This window comes from Pinus tabuliformis, chromosome J (genome assembly GCF_031772625.1).
Source record: "Pinus tabuliformis cultivar Carrire ecotype Pingquan chromosome J, CPIR1, whole genome shotgun sequence".
Taxonomy (NCBI): Eukaryota; Viridiplantae; Streptophyta; class Pinopsida; order Pinales; family Pinaceae; genus Pinus; species Pinus tabuliformis.
The window spans coordinates 1,164,328,928-1,164,353,191 of NC_142295.1; the positions used below are offsets into that span (position 1 = coordinate 1,164,328,928).

The 24,264-nt window shown below is 39.4% G+C and overlaps 1 protein-coding gene across 2 annotated transcripts; it reads left to right on the plus strand.

Annotated features, from left to right (window-relative positions):
* Window positions 1-10,703: 10,703 nt before the first annotated feature.
* LOC149231228 (uncharacterized) lies at window positions 10,704-23,960 on the plus strand. Of its 2 annotated transcripts, XM_089379139.1 has the most exons (5): window positions 10,704-11,595; window positions 11,752-11,904; window positions 21,594-21,710; window positions 22,597-22,730; window positions 22,947-23,960. In XM_089379139.1, exons 1-4 carry the CDS (start codon window positions 11,093-11,095, stop codon window positions 22,631-22,633), a joined length of 810 nt encoding a protein of 269 aa, XP_089235265.1. In that variant the 5' UTR covers window positions 10,704-11,092; the 3' UTR covers window positions 22,634-22,730; window positions 22,947-23,960. The 2 variants fall into 2 exon arrangements, with proteins under 2 accessions (XP_089235265.1, XP_089235264.1); XM_089379138.1 differs by lacking the exons at window positions 22,597-22,730; window positions 22,947-23,960 and adding an exon at window positions 21,860-22,444.
* The last annotated feature ends 304 nt before the right edge of the window (window positions 23,961-24,264 follow it).

Genomic DNA, 24,264 nt, shown 5'->3' on the forward strand with positions numbered 1-24,264 from the left:
GGGAAAGCATATCAAAAACCCTAGTAGCAATATTTTGACGCAATATCTGAGGGAAAAAGGTGCAAGTATGATTGATAAGGTTTGAATGACCATGATTAATCAAAAGACTCAAGAAATATGGAGATGAACTGCCATGATGAAATGATATCTTCGTTTTTGGAGTGGGAGTAGAACTGACACCTATACAGTGACTGATTCTCTTTGCTTTATAACTTGGCAATTTTTTCTAGTATAGACCAAAATTTGGCTGTTGGCCTTGATTGACTTGAAAGATTAACAAATCCTAATTACTATGGAACATAGGACACTAACAGAGACCATATCGGATGTTGATCAATATCACCAGGTTTTATGCACAACTGTCATTCTTCTATACATCGAGTACCCATATGGAAGAGTCCTTATTTGATCTAGTATTTAACCAAGACATACCATACACATGATTTCAAATATATTTCTGCATCTAACTCTTCCTACCATATCTTTGAATACATGAATTCTATTTTCTAAAGAAGAGCTCTTATTTAAAGATTTGCATACCTCTTTCCTTAATATTTTCATCTAGTCGACTTCTTTCATGAACTGCCTCTTTCTTTGAAGAAAATGTCTATGATGACGCTCCTTTCTCAAGATGATAAAATACTTCAAGTATGCCTTCATGCTGCAACTAAACTAGTAAACTTCTTTGATGCTTGCTTCCATAATATGCTAGACTGCATCCACAAACTTCTATTGGAATATACTCTTTCCAAGATTCTTCTACATATTGAAGAACCTTCTCATCAAGGATCCTTGTGATCCTTTCCTACTAGAAGATTATTTATATAACATGCCATGCCTGCTAGAGGACATCTCTGAGGTAAAAAATCTTTGTCAATGTATCATCAGTGAGAAATTCGACTTGTTGCAAACAAGGCAACATCCTTGTCACTTCTACAGTGATATGAAACATAAATAAGGATCCTTTAAAAGGGAAAAATGGTGGTTATTACCATCTCCCATGGATATGCATGAAATTTGCTTGTCAAGGAACTTGGATCATTGCTTTATAACTTGGTATCAATGGGACTCTTTACTCCTGGCTCCTTAAGCTTCAAAAAGAAGAAACATGCCTGGTTAGGACTTAGGAGTCAAGACCTTAGAATGTTGATCATTCATCACATGTTCTGGGCATATCTCTTTTCTAGTTGCTGGTGTAAAAGGCAGTAGCATGGCAACACCATACCAATGTGTCTTTAGTGAACAAGTTTGTAGTATTTTCCACACTAGCCACAACCCAATTATGAATTAATTTGCAGCAGGCCTTTAGGCTGAAATAGAGGTTGTTAAAGAAGCTAAAAAAGATCTTTCCAAATCTGCAATTTTATTACCATTCTAAAAAATCCTTTACTCAAAAGCAAGGGAACGAGTCCTTGCATCTTTCCTTGTCATAATACTAACAATCCATGTGTGGGGCGCCTTCTAAGACTAATATGGTCTCTTTTCTATTATCAAAAGTTTCATTAATTATTTTAAACACCATATTAGCTACTTATACATCCACAATTAATTTTCTTTTATTTACCTTAGTGTGGGTTGTAACATACATCTACAATATAGCTACTGCTTCTATAAAGCATTTTATTGATTTCGGTTTTGGATATAATTTATGTTAATTTAGTTGTAGGATGAATCCCATGATTCAAATTCTGATAAACATGCAACACTAGCTGCCTTAGAATATATAAAGTTAAGCCATTGTACTAGTCTATAATCATTTATAAGAGAATATAAGATAATAGTTATTGAGATATTATCCAAAATGTGAAACATGCCTATTGTAGATAATTCTATAAGAAGGTTTGTTTACTAGCTTCATTAAGATTTTTTCTTCCTACATCTTGTATTGGCATAGAGAATATTTATTTCATTTTCCATGTAAAAGCTACAAGGTATAATGAACAATTTTGGATGTCAAGCTATTGTTTGGCTATTGTTTGTATATCAAACATACAAACAATAGCCAAAGAGTAGCTTGACCTCCAGAATTGTTCATTGTTCATATATCATCACGTTCCTATGTCACTCGAGGGCTTCCTCCAACAATATTTTGGAAGGATCTCTTGCTCCTTCATATTTCTTTTCTTCTGCCATGGGAGCTCGTCAAGGTTTGCAAGGTTGGTCTGTCAAAGGTTCAACCAGTTCGAGCCCTAACTCCTTATACCCCGACATTGTTGGGGACACACAAAGAGAAAAAATAGAGAAAGAGAAAACTACTTTGATACCACTAATCGGACTTATACAGGAATATAGATAAAAACATAAACAAAAAGATGCATCAGAAATAAAGCTTCACTTCATTAATAACAAAGAATTGAAATATTCTTACAGATAGAATATAAATAAAATAGCTCGGGCGATGGTTTCTTATATCTGAGAAGAGATGTGGTGGATACATGCCTTTCAACTATGTTACAATGAGGCTGAAGGCCCTTTTTATTATTGAACAATAAGAGAAATCCCTAAACAACTAAAACCCTAACCCCAGGAGATGGAACACCAAGAGTTTGTGGGCCCCATTGGGGTTAGTTGGGCAGTGAACTTCCGATGTCATAATTTGGTCGTATTATCTCCATTTGGTGCGTATGATACCCTGTCATAAATATCTCTCCAAGTACTAAAGGATTTACGACATATGAAGACGAGCTTGCTGTAAACGTAAAAAAAAAATCTGTTTTGGGGGTCAAAATTGCTCAGGAAGTTCAGGACCCAAAAAACTGCTAAAAATAGTAAATGTTGCTAGAAACAATGAAACTAGTGAAACTGACTAGAGGTCTAGGTGGAATAGGTAGTGTTGTCTTATTTAGGATAGATTGGCCTTCAAAGGACTAACACCAAGCCCTAGTTATGTTCCTTGTATCAATATGATTGTAAGGGGTCATGATCCCTGGTATGGGAGCTCTAGCATGTTGTATTATAGTTTGTAATATAATGAAGAAGGGTTTGAAAAAGTTAAAAATTGTCATGTGCAATAGTTGATTCCTTGATGTGTGTATATTTCATTGTGCATTAAAGTAGATGTGTTGTGGAACTTGAGTGTGTTTGCATCAAATATTCTGAGACCAAACCCAAATTATCATTTGTCTTGGAAATTCAACACATGCCTTGTTCACCTAAGAACTACATGTAACTAATCTTAGGCTACTCATGTCTAATATCAACTCATCCCACTTAACATGTAACTAAGACAAGGCTCACATCCAACCGTGGCAGTAAAACAACTAAGCAACACAATTTACATCTTGACATGCCATATCACTTGACACGTCTTAGAATGTCTTGGAACTATGTGGCACGTGTTAGAATCCCCTGCATTCCATGGCATGATTTGGCACTCCCTAGCACACACTATCACTCCTTGACATGCCCTGGCACTCTAGCATGCCTTAACACTGCCTAGCATATAACCTTGTCACTCCCTCCTTAGCACACCTGAAACTCATTAACACTCCCTATCACACACTCTTTTTTATTCATTTCCATGCATTTTGAACTAGTTCTCCCTTGTGTTTCCATGACAATCCCTAACACTCCTTAGCACACATTGACACACCCTAGCACTTGGCACATCTTGGCATGTCACTCTGGCACTCCAGCATTCCTTGTCACTCCCTCATTGGCACACCTTGAACTCAATGACACTCCATGCTACACACTCTTATTCATTCATTTCCATGCCTTTGAAACTAGTGCTTCCTCGTGTTTCCCTAGAACTCCCAAACACTCCATAGCATGCTTTGTCACACCTTGGCACTTGGCACAACTTGGCATGTTGCCCTAGCCTCTAGCAATCCTTAGCACCACCTAGCATACCTTGTCACTCCCTCCTTAGCACGCCTATAACTCAGTGACACTTCTTGTTACAAATTATTACTCATTCATTTCCATGCATTAATTTGACCTAGTTCTCCCATTTTTTTCCCTCACACCTAGCATGCATTGGCACACCCTGGCACCTAACTACTGGATGTATGTCTTACACTAACATGGAAACTCAATTTTATGCCTTACCCCTTCGATTAGACTCCAATAGTAACCAAAGGATCATGTCTTAGGAGTATTAAATCCCTATAAAAAATGCTCGACACAATACTCAAGAATTTGTTGTTATTCACTAAAGAAGGAGGCTAGTTGTGTTTGTGTCTCTTCCTTTAAAAAATATGTCCACTAACCATGTGACACGACCTATTATCACCACATTAAGAGTAGTTTGACTAGGTGGTGAAAGGGCCAAGGGGCTCCTTACTCATGTTGCAAGGGGCAACAACCTATAATTCTAGTAGTTGCTAAAAAGACACACCTTTTATCTAAATCCTTTGCACTTGAATTTTAATCTACAAGCATAGTTTCATACAAATTAGTGTGTTATCATACCATGAGAAATTTTATGAAGGCTTCTTATCCTAAAATGATATTTCATTGCATTTCTTTCACAAAAAGAAAAACACTTCAACATGAACAACAATCCAAGAAGAATGAAACTCTGTGGCCTCAAGAAGATTTTTTCCTAACAAGATTACATTTCATCTAATATTAGCAAGGGTCACTAGCAACCTAAAGAATTTTCCAAGGCCCGTGTAGATTTGGCCAAGGGACAAAACTAGAACACATGTTTAAGGGTTTTAATTCATCTACAATCAGAGCACCATGAGTTCTAAACTCTCAAGTATATTAATATTCTATTTACAAGTATGCCCCCCATCATTAGTGATTATACAAAAAAGACTCTCTATGGCCTTACCATCGATGTTCATAGGGTTCACCACAAGGAAAAATTCAACCTATTTTAAGGGGCAGCAAAATCCATTAGTGTCTTTCACACAAATCGTTAATGAAGTAATTATATATATATATATATATATATATATATATATATATATATATATATATATATATATATATATCCTCGTGAAGGTGTGTGTGTAGACATATATACCTATATATAGTTGTGTACAAATATGAAGGCAATAGTAAGCTATATTAAAGACATAGAAGAGTATGGACAGAAACATCAAATTGAAACTACTAAAAAAATTAAAAGCCTTCTGTTTACAACATCATTAACTTTTATTGATGCCTACCTTTGAATTGACAGAACCTTCCCATGCCAAAGGATTGACAGTCACTGACTTCACTCCTGCACCAATGCCTGAAGCAGACAAATTGAAATCAGAAACGTATCTAAATTCAAACCTGCTATGATATTTCAGTGGTAGAAAATAGATATTGAAATACCAGTGTCATAAAACCTAGCTTTAATTGTAGTTGCAACATCTGCAACTGCTTGTAGGCCCGAAGAGAAATGTCTATTGATAGTCCTGAGTGACTCCTAACAGGTAGTCTCTAGAGAGATGACATGGTAAGCAGCATGAAATTGTCACAAAAACTCAGGCATCCAACAAGAAAATAATTCATTTGACACATGAAATGGTAGGATATACACCTGGGAATCCCGCATAAAAAGTAGCCATCCTACACTTACTGGCACGTTGAGAGCCAAGTGCAATAACAATACCCACTACAATATCACCAACTTAAACTGGATTAAGTCGAGTCTTGTCAATCAATGCATGCAGGAACCTAGAGAACATTTAGAGATAGATATGTGCACTCATGGTTCATGGACCATAATGGTTAAGAGGAAAATTTACAAACTGCATAAAAAAATCATCAATCAATTTATCGGTGTAACCACTAATCCATACTTTCAAAAAATGAGAAAGAAAGTCATCAGCAAGAGTATCCTTAAATCCTCCACGTTTAGCCTTGCAAATAGGGGTATCTGCAAAAGTGACAATCAGATAGAGAAAAACCAGGTGTTGGTCAACTAATCAACAAGAATTAAGAACTCTAAACTCAATCAACCACATAAAATGCAAAGCATTGGAAGATATTTCTTGAAAAAAATCAATTAAGCTGGAAAAAAATGGAAACTTACACAACAATGACAACATCATCACCAAACTCAGTAACCCTTTCATAGGAATCATTGTCTCCAGCAACATATAATGAACCTTGATCGAAATAAATTAATGATAGTTGTTAAACATATTCTCTTGCTAGAAGAGCCATGTGTCAAATCTACTCAACATAGTCTCAACTCTCTTCTAATGTAAAGCATAAAAAATACATTTCTAATATTATATTTATGGTAAAACCAAATTAAAAACTGCCCAAAACAAGGTTACAACTAGTCTATAGCTAGTGGTTTCTTGCCCAAGATATTATGCCAGTTATATTTGGATGGAAAGAAGCCTATAAATAGGCTTATTAGTCTCCATTGTGGTGTGCCAAGGGTTGATCAACTGTGGGCTCCCCGGTCATGAGTTGCAAAGGGCCAAGGGTTTACCAGCTTGGCTAGGGTTTCATGGAATTCTGTTTGCTGGGTTTTACCCTAGAGTTCATGTTTTCCTAGGGCATTTCTTGGAGTTGTTAGTGTGTGTGATTGCTTCTATATTGTGTTCTTGTTAGTGTGTGTTATTACTTTTATATTGTTTTGATGATTATGTTTATTTGCCTTGCCCTTTATACATGACATCAATTAAGTTGAATCTGACATAAGCATCCATTAACCCCCATACAATAGAACCTCAAGCATTCCCAATCCATCAACACATTCAAACATAACATCAAATTTATCATTTGAAAACAGTATCAACTACCACAACCATTGAATAGAAAGCTATGAACAATAGTTTTTCACCCAAAAAATCCACAAAACACAACACTCACAACTCCTACCCGAACCCCCACCCAAACTAAATTTAAAAAAGAAAACAAAAATATGAAAGGCCAATATGTAAGCATAGAGTAGAGTTCGCCATATTTTATATTTCAAAGAATTCTCACTAAGTATCAATTTGTATGGATTACTTTAACTTTCCTTCTAGTTTTACAATTCCATTTAGGCTTTGACAAAATAGACCATCATGCGGGTTGGGGCTGCCTAGTCTTTAGGGCACACAAAGAGTCAAATTTTTTCCTTTCACTCCCCTCCTTTTTAGTAATTTTGTTGAATTATTTTGGGTAATGCCAAACATGGTCCATTAGACTAGACTCGTAGATAATCCTAAAAATTAAATGTAACACTTAATAATTCACAAAAAACCATAACGTCAAATTGCACCCAATAACCAAAATAAAAATGAAAAGGCGATAAAGGATCCAATTCCATTTTGAAAAAGCAAAACACCTAGTATGAAGTTAGGTTCTACTATAATTCCTAAAACTTATGTGGCTAAACTCATCAAAGTTCAAAGAACAATAATCCTGTAATTAAATTTAAAAATGAAGAAACCTCTTCATATTTTGGTTGTGAATACGATGGCCTGCAACCTTGGATCTCATCCATCATTACTGAAGAGTCTGGTTCCGATGTTTGCTACACCCCCTCGACTCTCTTATATAGTTGAACTCCCAATACCTTGGTCAAGATTGAAATGGTTTAGTTTATTATTAATATTCAAGTTGTCATCTGTTATGTTGTCCTCCAGGTCTGTGATTTTCCCATTTGTGAATTTTGCATCATTATCCTTTATGAGCTTAAGGAAAAGAGACATTAATTGACATTTTATTTATGAAAATAAAGGAAAATAGGAGAAAAGGGAGATGAAAGGTCATAGGTTGCATGTGAGGAGAAAATTGAAGGAAAATAGAGGAAAATGAAGAAATTTGAGGCATCAATAATAAGAAGGCATCAGAGCATCAGTTTAGGGCCTTTTGTCAATTTGGCTTTGGAGTTAGTGTGTGAGAGAGAAGAGCACCAAGATGAGAAAGCAAGCAAGCAAGCAAAGGAAGGACAAGGAAAGCAAAGGAAGGATAAGGACAAGCAAGGAAGAGTTGGATCAAGTGGCTTCAATAAGAATACTTGCAGGTAACAGGTGGCAAGTGTGATTTCCTAGCTAGTTTTGGCATGCACGGTACATGCATGTGTGTATTTGGTTCTCTCGTTGTCATTGACATGGGTTTTGTCGGGTGCAACAGTGGTTTCAACGTTTCCTTTCCATTTTTGGATAGCCACGGTGTGATGGGATTCATTATTAGTTGAGCCTTGGACTGTCAGAAGGTTTTGGATCTGGGTGAGGTGGTCTCAGAAAAATTCCAAGGGTTGTGGGTGGAGAGAGATTTATCCGACTTCCCCTCAATAGGCAGGTGGAGACAAAAGAATTTCTCAAGGGATGTTGAATGAATTCTGAAGCATCCAAGCTTAGTTTGGTTTTGTGATCTCAGGACCGGTTTAGGTGAGATCACTGTAGTGTGAGGGTGGAGGTGGGTTAACCACTAGATTCCCTGGGTTGTTTATGTATTGGTTTATCCAATGAGATCCCACATTCATGCTTGGAATATGGCACGAGGGTGATTGGCTGAAGGAAAGATTTTGTCCAACCCAATCTATGATATGATGGTACATGGAAGTCCCTGACTTTGTTAGCTTTTGCATATGTTAATAAGAGCTAATTTCCTCTTGTATTTTATCAGTAAATGTACTTGTTATGATGTGGATTTGATGGTTGTTTTACCATTGTTATTATTCTGGTTATATGATGGTTATAAGCATGGTTTTATGACAGATTCTAGTTATAGTTCTTATCATGTTTTGATTGGTAAATGAATGGTTATTGAATTCATGACCTAATAGATGCTATGACAAATATTATAAGAGAGCATTCGACCTTCTTGATGATTCTCATATAAATTTCAGATCTCTATTTTCATATATGCATTCATGACCTATAGATTTCATGTTTTCCATATGTTTCGACGAAATGTCTGTCATGGTTAGGCCTAGTTAGGTCAAGTTCTTGTCTAAGTTTTGTGCTAATGGCTTTGTTTTAGTGTCATTTATCATTCTAGAAGGTTCTTTCAAGTTCTGGGGTGAGATTTGGATCTTAGCCCTGAAAAGGTGGCTCAGATTTTGGGGTCGCATGCATAGAACTGGGAATTCTAGACTACAGTCATCAGGAGGCAAGGTCATCCATGCGACTGGAGGGTTACAGTCATTGGCTTTGCTTGTTATGCAAATGAATGAGATTCCATATCACTAAAAAGGCAAGTTAACTTAGGGTTATGGCACCTGGAGTGGTTCTTTGGGTCCTGGGGGTCCGGTAGCTCCCGATGAAGGTCAATAAAGTTATGGTTTGTCAATTCCACTTCCTTAATTGTACTTAGGAGGTTGAGTCATGTCATAGTAGCCCCCTGCTCATGTTTACCCTGACCGGCTAGTGAAGGTGGGTAAATGTGGGAGGTGGCATTACATCAAAAGCTTTGGGTCTACAAAGCTTATAAGCTAAGTAGCGCACAAAGTTTGCTCATAATCTAATCACCAACACCATATGCTTGAGGGAGGAGGAAGACAAACTAGTCTAGGCAAGGAATCCCTTTGGTAGTTTTTGCATGATCAAACTTGGTTATGAGGCAATGTTTTCTATGGTGTAGAATTAGAAATATCCATGGTGGTGAAGGAAGGTCCAAAGGATAAGAGCTCCTTTAAAGTGTACATTGCTTTTTTGGATGGTGCTCTCAAATAAAGTCATTACTTAAGATAACTTTGAGAAAAATTCCTTTGACGGTCTTGGCTAGTGCCCATTGTGTTGAAGCTTTAGAGAAAGTGTTTCATATGTTGAGTGGTTGTGATTTCTTGATTGAGGTGTGGGATGTTGCAATCACTGTCACTGGAGGCATTGCCTCTCGGAGAGGTGAATTCTTAAAAGACAATTTCAAATGCTAGTAGGAGAACAAAAGTCTTGAAGAATTTGAAGCATTGTTGGTTGGTTGGGCCATTTAGATAGAGGGGCGAACTCTTAAAAGACAACTTCAAATGCTAGTAGGAGAACAAAAGTCTTGAAGAATTTGAGGGATTGTTGGTTGGTTGGGCCATTTAGAAAGCATCAAATGAGTATGAAGATGTGATGATCTCCCCATCGCAAATTTTCTTTGAAATTAAATATGTTTTTGGTGGATATAGGAAGGAGATCAAAATGAAGGCCCAAGTGCAAGTTTGATTAAGAGGGATAAGTCTATGCCATTAGGGGTTTTCAACAATGTTTCTTAGAGAAATCCAACGAAATGTGTAGTTGGTGGAGTCCCATTAGTGTTAGAACAACACTCATTACCCTTTTCTTGTGGATTGGTCTAGACCCATTGACATGCTTGAAGTGAAGACATTGTCATTGCTAGTAGAGATTGTTATGGAAAGAAGCATTTAAAATGCTCAATCGATTCGAGTAAGCATTCAAACTTGCTTGGGATCATTTCATTTTCGGGGTCAAGGAGTTTTTGCGCAAACTAGAGAACTTCCTTAGTGAACTTAAATGCTATCAAAGAAAACCATGCGCGTCCTAACAAGCCTACTAAAAATCACAAAGTGCAGAAAAATCCCAAGAGGATATAACATGAGTTAGCATCGGTTTCTTGGCATTGTCTTTTCAACAAGGGAATTGTTGGAAGTTTGGGCCAGAGCATCATCAATTTGAATAAGAAAAAAATTGAATTGCAAAAGGCCAAAAACAACATCAATTTAAACAAGGAAAAAATTAAATTACAAAAATCCGAAAACAAAGAACTAATAATCCCATATAAAAAATATAGGTTGATTTTTATTTGTTAGATCGAATTATATAACTCGAAGATCTTCTATTCTTAGTCTTGTTTTGTGTCGAATAGCAAACTGGCCCTCATTCAAATCTGGTGAATTTTTCACAATACCCGTGTCAGCTCTGTAGATAACGAACCGCAAGTCCGACGAGAGTTTACATAGCTTTCAAAACAATTTGCCTGGATGAAAACTGCAATTCGACGAATTTCATGACTTCGGAGAGCTATCAAATCAATCTAAGCAGATACAATACACAAATCTGACAAAAGAGGTCCTCAAATTTAACAAAATTTAATCACCAAATGCCGGTAAAGAAAAGTCGAAACAAGGCCCTGAACGTTTACCAGTTCTCCGCATCCCACCGTTCATAGTGGGTGACTCGGCGATCGACTTTGAAACATTCCAAATTCAAGTGTGTTTATTAGTCTCTCTACAGTGGGAGGTTCGAAGACCGATTATATGAAATCCAATCCTTTACTGCCCTCGATGAAGGCAATGGAACCAGGCCTAACCTCATCTCAGAAATTCGTATGGATGCCCACACTAAAGGTCTGGATGCTCTATCCCTCACAACCTTCGTCGACCTCCGCACATTCCGAATCTCGCTCAACGCACCAATCCAACCGCAAATTCTCCGACGACGACGTCAATACGGAGTCCTCATCCAAACCCCCCAAAATACCCCACAACCAACTATCGTCCTGCCCGATATGCCTAGGCAACGACATCCACCAAACCCAACTGGTCGCCCTCAGACTGTGTATGCATCAATTCTGTGCAAAATGCATTCAGACATGGAGATCATTGCAGCGCAAATGCCCGCTGTGCAAACGGGAATTTGATTGCTGGTTTTACGACATACAGGGACCCGGAAATTACAGGGAAAAGCGTATGTTGCCCTTGGCAGAGGCACCCGAGCCGTCTGTTAACGGAAATGGTCAGAGGGAAATGGATTCCCAAAGGTAGATTTAATTTGTCATTCTCGGGGGATTGTCTGCTTGAATATCGTCGATTTATTGAAGATGCAGATGCCCTAACTGTGTTTTTTCCTTATTTTTTACAATCGGAATATAGGATTTAGCGTTTGATGTTTCTGGATTTTCCATTGCTTGAAACAGATCATTGCAGTATGCGAGAGGCCGGATTTTGGACAATCAGAGGCGCACGAGGCCACTGCCACGGCGACGATTTTTTGGGCATTCCAGCTTTGTTTCGGCTGCAGAGAAACGCAGGCTTGAAGAGGCAGGTGTTGCCGAAAAGGCCCTGACACGGTGAGCCAGGTATTTTCCAATCCATTATGAAGAATTTTGCAGAATCGACGCCTTAACAAAACAGAGATAATGATGGAAATTTATGGCTCCAATTTTGGCTATTATGATATTTGATAGCCACTAACTAAGTGTTTGGTAGTATAACGTATTGCTCAAATTTTCAGTTATTCAGAAAGCTTCAGTCGATAATCGGTAACACCTAGCCTCTTTTCGAGGGACACATGAACACTACATACTAATGGGCTTTTACCGCTCACGCTCCCACAGAACAGCTCTGATGGAGCCTTGGGATTTGGCGAGTGCTGCAAGTCACCAAGACTGCTACGAATAAAATCACTAGCAGACCACGATGATAGAAAAAATTGTGAGCGTCTAGTGTGCACATCCTAAGCCACGATGGGACAATATTGTTCTGATGAATGCTGGCATTCTATGATCAATGCCTAGGTCGGTCAACCTGCAAAAATTGATGCATTATATTCAACAATGCAACCAAGTAGTTAGCCTTTTTTTCTTCTGAAGAATAGATGTAGCCAATTAGATGAAGGATAGCACTCGACGGTGTAAACCGGTGAGGATGTGGGTTCCTAATAACTGGTGAGAGTTAACCTCAACTGGTTTGGTTTTAATCCCAGCGTTTTGGTGTATGCCGCTTCTCTCATCTACCTGTAAATCACGAGAGCAGCACATCCCAGCTGATCGGTCCCCCTGAAATGGTGTGTTTCTTTTAAAAAGACAGCCATGAGCTAGATATTAGCCCTCTTTCATCTACCTGTAAGGTGTTTTTGTTAGAAAGACAGGGACGAGTTACATTTTAGCCCTCAGCTTTGTCAATTCAATATCAAATTCCATCCATGTCACTGCAATTTATACGGTATTATATTTCTTCCATTTAACATGCCACAATTCCGTCATAATTTTACTTATGAATGCAGGTATTTGCATTATCTAAGGAATACTTCGTTGCCTAACCAGCAGAAATTCATCCATTACGTTCAGCAGTGCAACCTAGAAGATTTTATATCAAAAGAACAGTTGCAGTCTTTAGGTTGAGAACAGGCAAAGGGTAGCATAAAATGGGTGCCAATTAGGAATATCAGTATTGGACTCCCCACAATATTGAGCAGTGATAAAGAATTGCTTGAAGGTCAAACTATGAAAAGTTAAAATCATATGTTTCTGGAAATGTCTCCTTGAAGAGTAAATTTCCCCCAGGGACGCAGCTAAGCAGTTGGGGTCAGGTGCAAGTTCCAGGCGACTTTGATGAAATGGTACATCCTGTCACATCAGCTTAGCCAAACAGAAGTGCTTGTGATGAGTGGTTTCTCCTCGAGAACAAGTGGGTTGCTTGTAGTTCCTGGTCTCTTTGGCTAGTTGTAATGCTTCTAATGAGTTTAAAGGAAGCACTTAAAAAGAGAACCACTGTTACACCTTGGAAAAACAACCAGCTGGGGGAACATCATGAAGTTAATAGCTGACTTACATTAACTACGTTACAGAACTGCAGAGGGATTATTTCAAGATACTTTGATAAAAATAAAATATGCAAACTGGGCTGTAGAAGCAATGTTGAAAATGAAAATACCTAATTCTGCACTGCTCTGTTGACATTGACGTGTATAAATTTTAAAGACAACTGATAACTGTCTTCAACAATTCTAAAGTGAGTATATTTTCCAGCCTTCCAAATTGAGTATGTTCGGAAGGCAATAGGAGACATAATGTGTTGGAGAAAAGGGCCTTCCTTGGTCCCCTGGCATGTATGTATCTTACCCAAGGACGAGAGTGGTTTGGGTCGTATTGATGTTGCTTACCAGGTTAAAGCCTCCGCGGCCAAATGGTGGTGTGATGCTTGGATGTTATGGTCCTTTGGCACGTAGTGTTAAGATTTAGGCCTGTGCAGATGCCACACACTAACGGTCCATGGCCGATTCAATATTTGTAGCATTATTGCCTTGGTCTTTTGTTTAGATTCTGGTGATCCTTCATCGTTAAGAGAATTTGTATTGCTTGAAGTTATGTGGCTAGATGCTTGGACTGGATTTTTTCTTGTAGCGGATGTGGGTGGGGCTTACCTTTCGTTCTATCTGGAGCTGGAATATTAAGGATAGTTGTTCAGCTGAAATCCCTCAATTTCAAGCCTTGAGATTAGGTATAAAGTGTGTGTTTCTGTGGAAGGAACTTGGGATTCAGATGCCAGGTCTTGGACCAAGTGGAGTGCACTGGTTCACCAATAATCTGTTCTTGATTCAGACAGATAAACTATTTGTGAACTACAATAGGTCATTCCCTTTGAAGAGATTTATAAAATCAATAATCAGATCCAGGGGCCGATTTGGAGAGATTGGTATTGGCCTTTGATTAATCGAATCCAAGTGTATGAATCTAAAAGACTGTGTATGCTGCTGCATAATAAGGCAGGCCTTTCCCCTACACTGAATGCAAGATGGACTTATTTAAACCCTGAAAATGGCTGGTTTGAGAGACATAGTGTAAGGTCCTCAAGCTCTACCCGAGCGCGGGCGCGGTTGGGCGCCGGGCGAGTCGACGGGCGCGCGGGTGCACGGGCGGTTGACGGGCGCACGGGTGGGCGAGGGCTGCACGGCGGGCGGGCGCAACGACACTGGCATGCAACGGGCTGCGGAAGAAATGTGACGTTTATTGCGACGAAAGGAAAAAACGTGAAAACGACACTTAGAAATGCGGCTAAGTGTGGAATGACTTATATGCGATGGATAAAGCTACAAGCCGACTTGAAGAAGTGACTTGTGGGCATGTGAGTGCAGTTTGGGGGTTGGCCAAGGGGCTAACACCCACATAAGGGACCACATATGTGAAACATGTTAACTTGCATATATATACACTTGCATTGAGTCATTTGGAGACATGAACTTCGCACTTGGAGAAGTACGCACAAGGAGAGAGAGGTAAAGTGCACAGGTTTAAGAGGTAATGCGCATACCTCATGCGTAGGTCTTAAAGGAGCGTTTCGAATATCTCTCGTAACCGGTTGTGGATTGGGCAAGGCGTGCCCGGGTGGATTTCTAAGGTGCGGTTCTTGGTGTAAGACTTGGCAAGGATTCTTGGTGGCTCGGGTGAGCACCGTCCTTTGTGCAAGAGATGCACAAGATGTTGTAAAGACAGGATTGCCTCTCTTTGTATTATTCGGTTAAGTGTGAGACTTGGTTCGGCCAAGACATGCTTGTATTGTAATCTGATATTCTTAATAAAATTGTCGGGCAGACTCACATTACGGGGAGTTGCCCCTCCCCTTTATACTTGTTGCAATTGTTGTTGTTCTCGGTATAATTGCATGATGATAATGAATGAGTATGGGCTTCATTAAGTACAAAGGATAATTGCTTTTTACTTAGTTGCGAAACAAAAGCTAAGTATGTTAATGTGAAAGTAGGCGTAGTCCACAAATGTTAGTATTGGTGAAAAGAACGCGTTCGGTGGTGCCGCACCTTGCTACAAGCGGTTGGAAGACTACCGCAGGTGTAGGGGTGTGACAGGTGGTATCAGAGCTCGGTTGGAGCTGGTGTTAGAGCAAGGTTTGCTCGTGAAGGTTTGAAGTTGATGATAGGTGATATTGAGGCTTGAACAAGGTTCAGGTGTTGAAGCATTTGAAGGTAGTTTCAAGACTCGGTTTGAGCAAGGTTGCTCGTGACAGTGGAAGCAGGTTTAGCAGAGGTGAAGCTTAGTGCTTGGACCAAGCTAAACGACAAGACATGGCAAGTTTGGGAGAAGGTTAAGGGAAGCTCTTGCTTACCTTATACAGGTTGAAGAGGTTGAAAGAAGAGAATCCCCGAATTCGAAAGGAACTTGAAGTCTTGGAAAGGAATATTGAAGAAGAGCTTCTTCAACTTGGTTGGACAATGGAGCAAGATGAAGTTGCAGATTGTGCTAACAAGGAAGAGGAAGTCGTGACAGTTGAAGATGTTGCAAACATGACCATGATGGAGGATGAACTTGAGGATGATCATGTTGGACTAGGATCGTGCAGTTTGTGGACATGGATGAATGAGGAAGAGCCTCATGATGATGAAGTAAGTATTGATACTTGTGTTTCATTTGGGCATTTGGTAGATGGACCATATGTAGGGAAGGGCAAAGCCAGTTTGCCGATGCTATGGAGGATCTTGCCATGGATGTCTATGATGAGACCTTGTATGGAGGAACAAGGATTGTCGATTGTTGCAGGACTTGTTGGGGCTGCTTGTGACCTTATGGTAGAAGGTGCAAAGGCCCTTGACAAGGGAGGAACATGATGATCGTTGTGGAGGATTGGGTCATGCTTTAGCCACTTTGGCTAAGTGCTCGGCATGACTCATGGACAGATTGGAGGGCACACTTTTGTGATGCTTGGGTGGACTTCTCATGGCCGAGACCAATAGATAGTCTTGGTGGACACTTTGGTGGAGGAGCTATGATGGAGGGACTCATGACATGATGATATGGTTGGGTGACCAAGTTCATTAAACCGAAGATTGAAGACTTGGATGAGGATGACCGATTGTTGTGATGGGTCTACTTGGTTGGACTACATGGACAACATAGTCATGCACATCAGGTTGGAGGCATGAAGCATGGCAGTCTTATGCAGGGACATTATGTGGGAGCACTTGTAGAGGTGTCATGGACATCAAATGAGGAGTGCCAAGGCAAGGATGTTGTGCAGATGGATTTGCTAGTGTGACATGGAGACTTACTACTTATGGGTCGATGGAGAGGTTGTACACTCTTGTGCAACAAGGCCATGGACTTGGATGGAGTTGTGGGCAGATTATGGAGCATTCCTACTACATGGAGATGTTGGTTGGAGCTGACTCATGGAGCTCATGATGACATGATATTGTTGTGACTTTTAGGAACTTCATACATGGTGGACTTAGAGGATTTGATGCATTGAGGAGCTGAGGTCAGGAGAATTTGATGCAGTATGGGATGCATACTTTCAAAGTACATGTATGGGCATGGCTTGGAAGAGTGACTTGATGTAGAGGATCGGTATGAGACACTTTGGAGTGATGAAGTTACAATGATGATGATGATGATGCCTTGGTGGCTGCACTTGGGCATGGGTTGAGCCGAGACTCAACTATTTTTGGCACATGGACAGGTGAGACAAGTGCATACTTGTTTCTATGGTAGACTTGAGGGATGGCACATTGTAGATATGATGGAGATTGCTTCATGGACCTAGATGTGGCACATCGAGAGTCGGTTTGATGAGATGATCTCTTCATATGGAGGAGACACACACACACATGATGATGTTGGGATAGATGTGGCTGATTTCATGTAGCACATTGACACCAAACATCATGGACAACATGTTGCAGATGAGGTGGATGGAGTTCCATGGACCTGAGCATGGATTATGGAGATAGATTCTTGATGAGTCGAGGATGTGACAGGATGTTTTGAGAAACGACTGATGGTGGCATGAGGATGTTCACTCTCATGGTTTGAGCGTGACAGTTGGACTGGCCATCCGACTAGTTCAGGCATGAGGTCCGGAAGTGTACAGAGATGTGTTGGCATTATGTTGGAGTATCATGGCAGCAGTTCACATGAGGACACATGATGAAGACAGGAGGTCAGTAATCATGGATCGAGATGACATCTGATGGAGAGCATACCGTGGAGGTGCATACCTTGGTATGGTGAGCTTGGTGGCAGTTGGTCACTAAGTCGAGGCATGATGGAGATGAGGCTCTACATATGTTGCAAAGATGTTTGCTTTGTGTGGAGGAGTCAACATCATGGACGATGATGATCTTGGTGGATGGCTACCGGGATGGTATGTTGTCGAGGACGACAACGATTTCAGGTGGAGGAGGATGTAAGGTCCTCAAGTTCTACCCGAGCGCGGGCGCGGTTGGGCGCCGGGCGAGTCGATGGGCGCGTGGGTGCACGGGCAGTTGACGGGCGTGCAAGCGCATGGGCGGGCGAGGGCTGCACGACGGGTGGGCGCGACGACACGGGCGTGCGACGGGCTGCGGAAGAAATGTGACGTTTATTGCGACGAAAGGCAAAAACGTGAAAACGACACTTAGAAATGCGGCTAAGTGTGGAACGACTTATATGCGATGGATAAAGCTGCAAGCCAACTTGAAGAAGTGACTTGTGGGCGTGTGAGTGCAGTTTGGGGGTCGGCCAAGGGGCTAACACCCACATAAGGGACCACATATGTGAAACATGTTAACTTGGATATATATACACTTGCGTTCGCCGTTGAGTCATTTGGAGACATGAACTTCGCACTTGGAGAAGTACGCACAAGGAGAGAGAGGTAAAGTGCGTAGGTTTAAGAGGTAATGCGCATACCTCATGCGCAGGTCTTAAAGAAGCGTTTGGAATATCTCTCGTAACTGGTTGTGGATTGGGCAAGGCGTGCCCGGGTGGATTTCTAAGGTGCGGTTCTTGGTGTAAGACTTGGCAAGGATTCTTGGTGGCTCGGGTGAACACCGTCCTTTGTGCAAGAGATGCACAAGATGTTGTAAAGGCAGGATTGCCTCTCTTTGTATTATTCGGTTAAGTGTGAGACTTGGTTCGGCCAAGACACACTTGTATTGTAATCTGATATTCTTAATAAAATTGTCGGGCAGACTCACATTACGGGGAGTTGCCCCTCCCCTTTATACTTGTTGCAATTGTTGTTGTTCTCGGTATAATTGCATGATGATAATGAATGAGTATGGGCTTCATTAAGTATAAAGGATAATTGCTTTTTACTTAGTTGCGAAACACAAGCTAAGTATGTTAATGTGAAAGTAGGCGTAGTCCACGAATGTTAGTATTGGTGAAAAGAACGTGTTCGGTGGTGCCGCACCTTGCTACAAGCGGTTGGAATACTACCGCAGGTGTAGGGGCGTGACACATAATGTTTAGCCTTTCACATCTCCTATAATCTGCGGGGTTTTGCTTGGCTAATTATCTACTAGGTTTTGTTAACAAAAGCATGTTTAACTAAAGGTGGCTTTGCAAATGATCAATTTCCTATTTGTAGTAAGCTGGAACTTCTAAAACAATTATGCAGGACTGCCAGGTAGCTCACTGAATGCAAGATGGACTTATTTAAACCCTGAAAATGGCTGGGTTGAGACTCAGAGACATAGTGTTTAGCCTTTCACATCTCCTATAATCTGTGGGGTTTTGCTTGGCTAATTATCTACTAGGGTTTGTTAACAAAAGCATGTTTAATTAAAGGTGGCTTTGCAGATGATCAATTTCCTGTTTGTAGTAAGCTGGAACTTCTAAAACAATTATGCATGATTGCTAGGTAGCTAGAAAGTGGTGGCATGAAATTGAGCAACAAATTCATTCAACGTTACAAGGTAACATTCATTGGAGAGCTGCCTTGCTAGGGATTCAAATCATTTGGTATTTTAAATTTTAAGCCTTCATCCTCAGGGTTCCTTCCCTTTATTCACATTAAAAATGAGATGTAAGTGCATTTTTGAGAACAGTGATAGTTCTGTACCTCTTTTCTTAGGATCTAGTGAGAACAGGTAAGTTTCAGCCACTGGCTAGAGGTCTTCCTTGGATTAGAGATTCTAAGAAAACTATTGTTTTAGCTTATTCGGATCTGATTTCAGTCCTAGTAGCACTAACAAAGACTAAGTGAGAAAATTGACCAGAATCAGCAAATGGAGCTGTTGGACTTATCAGTGCTCTAGTCTTCTCATTGAACTTCGAGCAGTTGATGTAATTCTACACTGATAATTGTATCTCAGTTTGCAGTCAGTGCTAAGGTATAATAATGGAAGTTAATGATAATAAATATATGTAGCACTCTTGGATGTTCCCCATCCTCTTAACTGACTTTCAGCTTCTCTGAAACTCCTGCAATGCCTCCTCATGATGTGTGTTGGGGAGTTTTCTTGCTTTGAGAAGTAAGACAATGACTTCAAGGTTGTGATTATCAACTTTGCAATCTCAGTTTAAGATGCCTTTGTTGAGATTGAATTTAGCAATGTAATTTTCATGAACTCATAGTTTGTTTATGAAAAGTTGTGCTGCTATGTCTGTGAACGGTTATGGCTGGATGAAAATACTTGTCGAGGTTCCAGTCACATCATGAATGAAATAATGTTGTGGTACTTATGTTCAATTTACAACCAGAGAAGATAGGAAAATCACATTCGTTAGACGGGACCCATGTTGCATAGAATTGCTGGCTGGTATCTGGAAAGATGGTTGTGGAAATAGTTCTTATAAGTTGTTACCAGTCCATTGATTAAGAGCACTGTGATGACATTAATATCCCCATCCCCTTCTCGCTTATTTTGTACTTTGTTTTCACTCTTGCATGCTTCGCTGATTTCTTACCCCTTGCTCTTCCTTCTGTGTTCCTTGAAATATTTTTAATGAAACCCTTTTCTATCATTTACCCTATTATCCAAATTTTCAGAATCTGGTCCCCTTTTAGCCCTTTGCTGTTTTGCTATTTCAGATAACATTTCTTCTCCTAAGGTTTGCTGGACTGTATTAAGAAGCTGGAAATAAAGGTGCATTGCTAGGCTTAAATATGCCTGTAGGAGAAAACAATGGTGTACAAGGGAGGCATTCAACACTTTGTTACATAACCCCATTCTATTATTTGGTGCTTTGTGGACAATTTTCTGCGATCTTAGTTCCAACATCTAGAGATTCTGCCAGGCCTAAGAAAACTAAAGAATTGTGAGTTCAGTCAGTGAGGTTATCCATGGTCCAGCAAACATCAAGGACCGAATGAGTAAAAGATAGGATCTCTCAATTTGGCAATGAGTCAAATATCACTATTTTCCTGGGAACCACCACCCAAATCAAATTGGGGTTTTGTTTCTTCTTCTACAATAATAAATACTAACGGTTTTAATTAAATTATTCCAAGATGGAATATTGCATGATTTTATTTCCGGATTAATAAATAGATGGGCATAAATCATCTGTTGGTATTCTTTTTTTTATTGTAAGTTCAGCAACTGTGAGGCTACATCATGGTCATGTCCAAGAATAACACCCGAATAAGGCGGGGAATTGAACCGATGACTTAACATCTAGGAGTGCCTTAACAGCACACCCGATCACTGTCTATCCAAGACCATGTGGACCATCTGTTGGTAGTCTTATTTCAAGAACATTATTTTGTTTTCTAAGAAGTTGATTGCATTTAGTGCAGTGATAAAAAACTAAATTCTGTGCACACTTAGTTTCAATCTGTTGGCCCTTTGCCTACGTACGTTATTATCTGTTAAGATGATTACTTTTTTTGCCTTGATAATCTGCTTGCTATCTTTTTGCAGCATATACAGAAAGGACCTAAGAGCTATTCCACCTCGTCTTCAAAATAGAACTAATATGAAGCAGGTCATACAGTCTCTTCTTTTATCATTAGTTCGTAGATCAAATTATGAGATTCTGCAAATTCTCTTAGAAATGACAGTATATTTTTCTAGAATTTCTTGATGCAATGTTCAGTTCCTGTCAATAAACTTTTAGGTTAGACGTTTTCTGTGGAAAACGTAGAAGATTCACGCTAATTATTGTTATCCCATCCAGAACAATACAGATAAATTGAATGAAAGGGCTAGAATAGAACGCCAATTGGAACCTTGCATTCGTTGTGAACTCGAGGCCATCCTTGGGGACCAAGATCTGACAGTCCTTGTTCACCTTGTGCTTTCTCTTTGGTTCTCCAGACTCAGGAAACAAGAAGGGATGCGGAATTTGATCCCCTCAAGCAATGAAGATGAGTTTATGCAACAGTTGGAGCCATTTTTAAGTGACAAGGCAAATGCTTTCTGGCATGAACTGAGGTATAAGCGTGAACCTCATTTTGGGAAGTAAAAACTTGATGCACGATGGTATAACTTGTGCGTTTGAGGCATCTGTGTTTGTTACTGGGATTTTGTGATAGTCTTTGTTGTTTCAAGCTGCTTACACTAATGAAAAAAAATTAATACAGGTGCTTTGCAGAATCTCCGTTCACAATGAGTGCATATGATTCTATAGTAGAGTATCAAAGACCTTTTATTAAAAGTGCAGATCGTAGATAGATTATGGCATTCAATGTTCACCTATCATGACGAGCAAACTATCTGGTCACTTTGGTATGTGCATCTACTGAGAAGTCATGTACAAAAGAACAGTCTGGAGAATATTTCTATGGGGATCTGTGGTTTGATCACTTGTTGAGAGTCAAGACAGCTCTTACGTGAACCAGTGCCAGTAATGGTGTTCTGGCATAGTCCCTGATTGGCATAAGCTCAATTCCATAGCTTTGTTGTCATGCTTGAATAATGGTTGTTTTTACTAGTTTGTGGTTATTATTTTTGGAGCCAATTTGGTGCCATCAATGAAAGACAAATATCAAAGAAAGTTTCATGATTGTCAAGCTTCCATAGATTTTATTTGATAAAATCACAGGCTTGTCTGTAATTGATGAATCGTCTGTCATGTATCTATCTAAGCTCTTTTGCTTAGGTCATTTATGAAGCTCTCTTTGTATTAACATGTTTGATGAAAATACACTATTCTGAAATGATTCAAATCCTCTTTACACTTGAATAAGTGCTTTGTCCTAACAACTCTTTGAGTTAGGTGTCTAGTAGTTGTTTTTGGTTTTGCTACTCCTATCCCCTTCACAGGATTTAGAGATTTTGTATCACTATAGGTAGTCATATATCTTGGTCCAATTGACAGAGTATCTGCAAAGTGGGCGAGCAACAGAGAAATCTGATGTGTACAGCTTTGGAGTTGTTCTGCTAGAGTTGCTTAGCGGCAAACGACCAACAGACCAATCATTTGTAATCAAAGGTTTGAATGTTGTTGGATGGGTAAGTTATATTTTCCTTTCCCCATAATAATAATAATTTAATTTTAAATTTATCATTGTATCATAATAATGATAATTTGATATTAAAATAGTTAGTTATGAAAATTTATTTGATTAGACAGCTGCATTTCTAATGGAGTGTAGAGAGAATACAACTTCATTGATATAATAGAATAGAATACACTCTCATTGATATTTATCTCTATTTCAAATGCAGGTGAACACACTACTGAGGGAAAATAAGCTGGAAGAAATTGTTGATACACGTTGTGATTGCACTTGCAAAGAAAGCATGGAGGCTGTTCTGCAAATCATTTTGAGGTGCATAGCTTCCAATCCTCAAGAACGTCCAACAATGAACCAAGTTGTTCAAATGCTAGAAGCAGAGACTATGTCTCCATGCTCTAGTGACTTTTATGTATCTAATTCAGAGTGACGGGATGAATTCAATCCCAGGCTTTCCATACCCATTTTGGCAACTAACTTCTCATTTCCGGGCTATTGGCCATAAACTCTTTACGCTCTCGGTTTTTTTGTTCTGGTTTGCTTGTATATATTACCCATTTTGGCAACTAACTTCTTTTCTCGGGGCTATTGGCCATAAACTGTTTACATCTTCACTTGTTATGTTCTGGTCCTGCTTGTTGTATATATTTGGGGGTCGGTGGCTCCCTGCAGATAAAGCACTCAGTACTTTTGAGCCTTAGACTAATAGTGGCAGAGTATTATGTTATAATGCAAAGCCTTTCAATCACTTTAAACGAAGGTAGTCAGGTATATTTGTATGAGTAGGTATTTTTCATAATCAAATGTGAGTTTTACTTTCAATTGATATAATAGTTTTTAACAACAGCAAATCTTTTTTCAATTCAGCATTTTTAAGCCAGGCTAGATTTGACCAACAGACAATCAACTCTTGGCAACATTTTCCATTGAATGTATAATTTTCTCGAGAATACATCATTCACTGTCACTGGATTTCTGGAATCTGTAATTATTTCTTCGATAACACATTTCTATTGGCCAAATTTTCTCAACAAAACATCCATATTGGTTGAATGTAGGTAGTAACATCCATATCGGAAGGAGAAGCAAAATTACAAACGTACAGCCGAGGGCTTTTACGGAGGAGCAGGAAGCCCTAGTTAAGAAATCATGGAATGCCATGAAATCAAATGCTGTCGAACTAGGGTTTAAGTTCTTTCTAAGGTAATTTTGTATTAGCAATCGCGGAAATATGTTGTTCCCTGCAACAAATCTTCTTCCATAAAACCATAAAAAGTCATTGAGTTATGCAAAACGTTTATTTGGTTACAGAGTGTTTGAGATTGCACCTTCAGCCAAATGGCTATTCTCGTTTTTACATGATACTGACGTCCCAATCGAAAATAATGCAAAGCTTAAGGCGCATGCTCTTACAGTTTTCAAAATGGTAAGACTTATTCCAGTTTTGAAAATAGTAATTTTATTAAGATTATTGTCAATGAGTGTAGGTAGGATGATTTATATAAAGTTTAAACTTGCTTATGTTTAAA

What these genes read in the sequence shown, in the direction of transcription:
- LOC149231228 (XM_089379138.1), top strand. Translation starts at nt 11,093, where the DNA reads ATGAAATCCAATCCTTTACTGCCCTCGATGAAGGCAATGGAACCAGGC. An exon ending in AGGGAAATGGATTCCCAAAG is followed by an intron (nt 11,596 to 11,751) that starts GTAGATTTAATT and finishes TGCTTGAAACAG; the next exon opens with ATCATTGCAGTATGCGAGAG. An exon ending in GCCGAAAAGGCCCTGACACG is followed by an intron (nt 11,905 to 21,593) that starts GTGAGCCAGGTA and finishes TTGGTTCTCCAG; the next exon opens with ACTCAGGAAACAAGAAGGGA.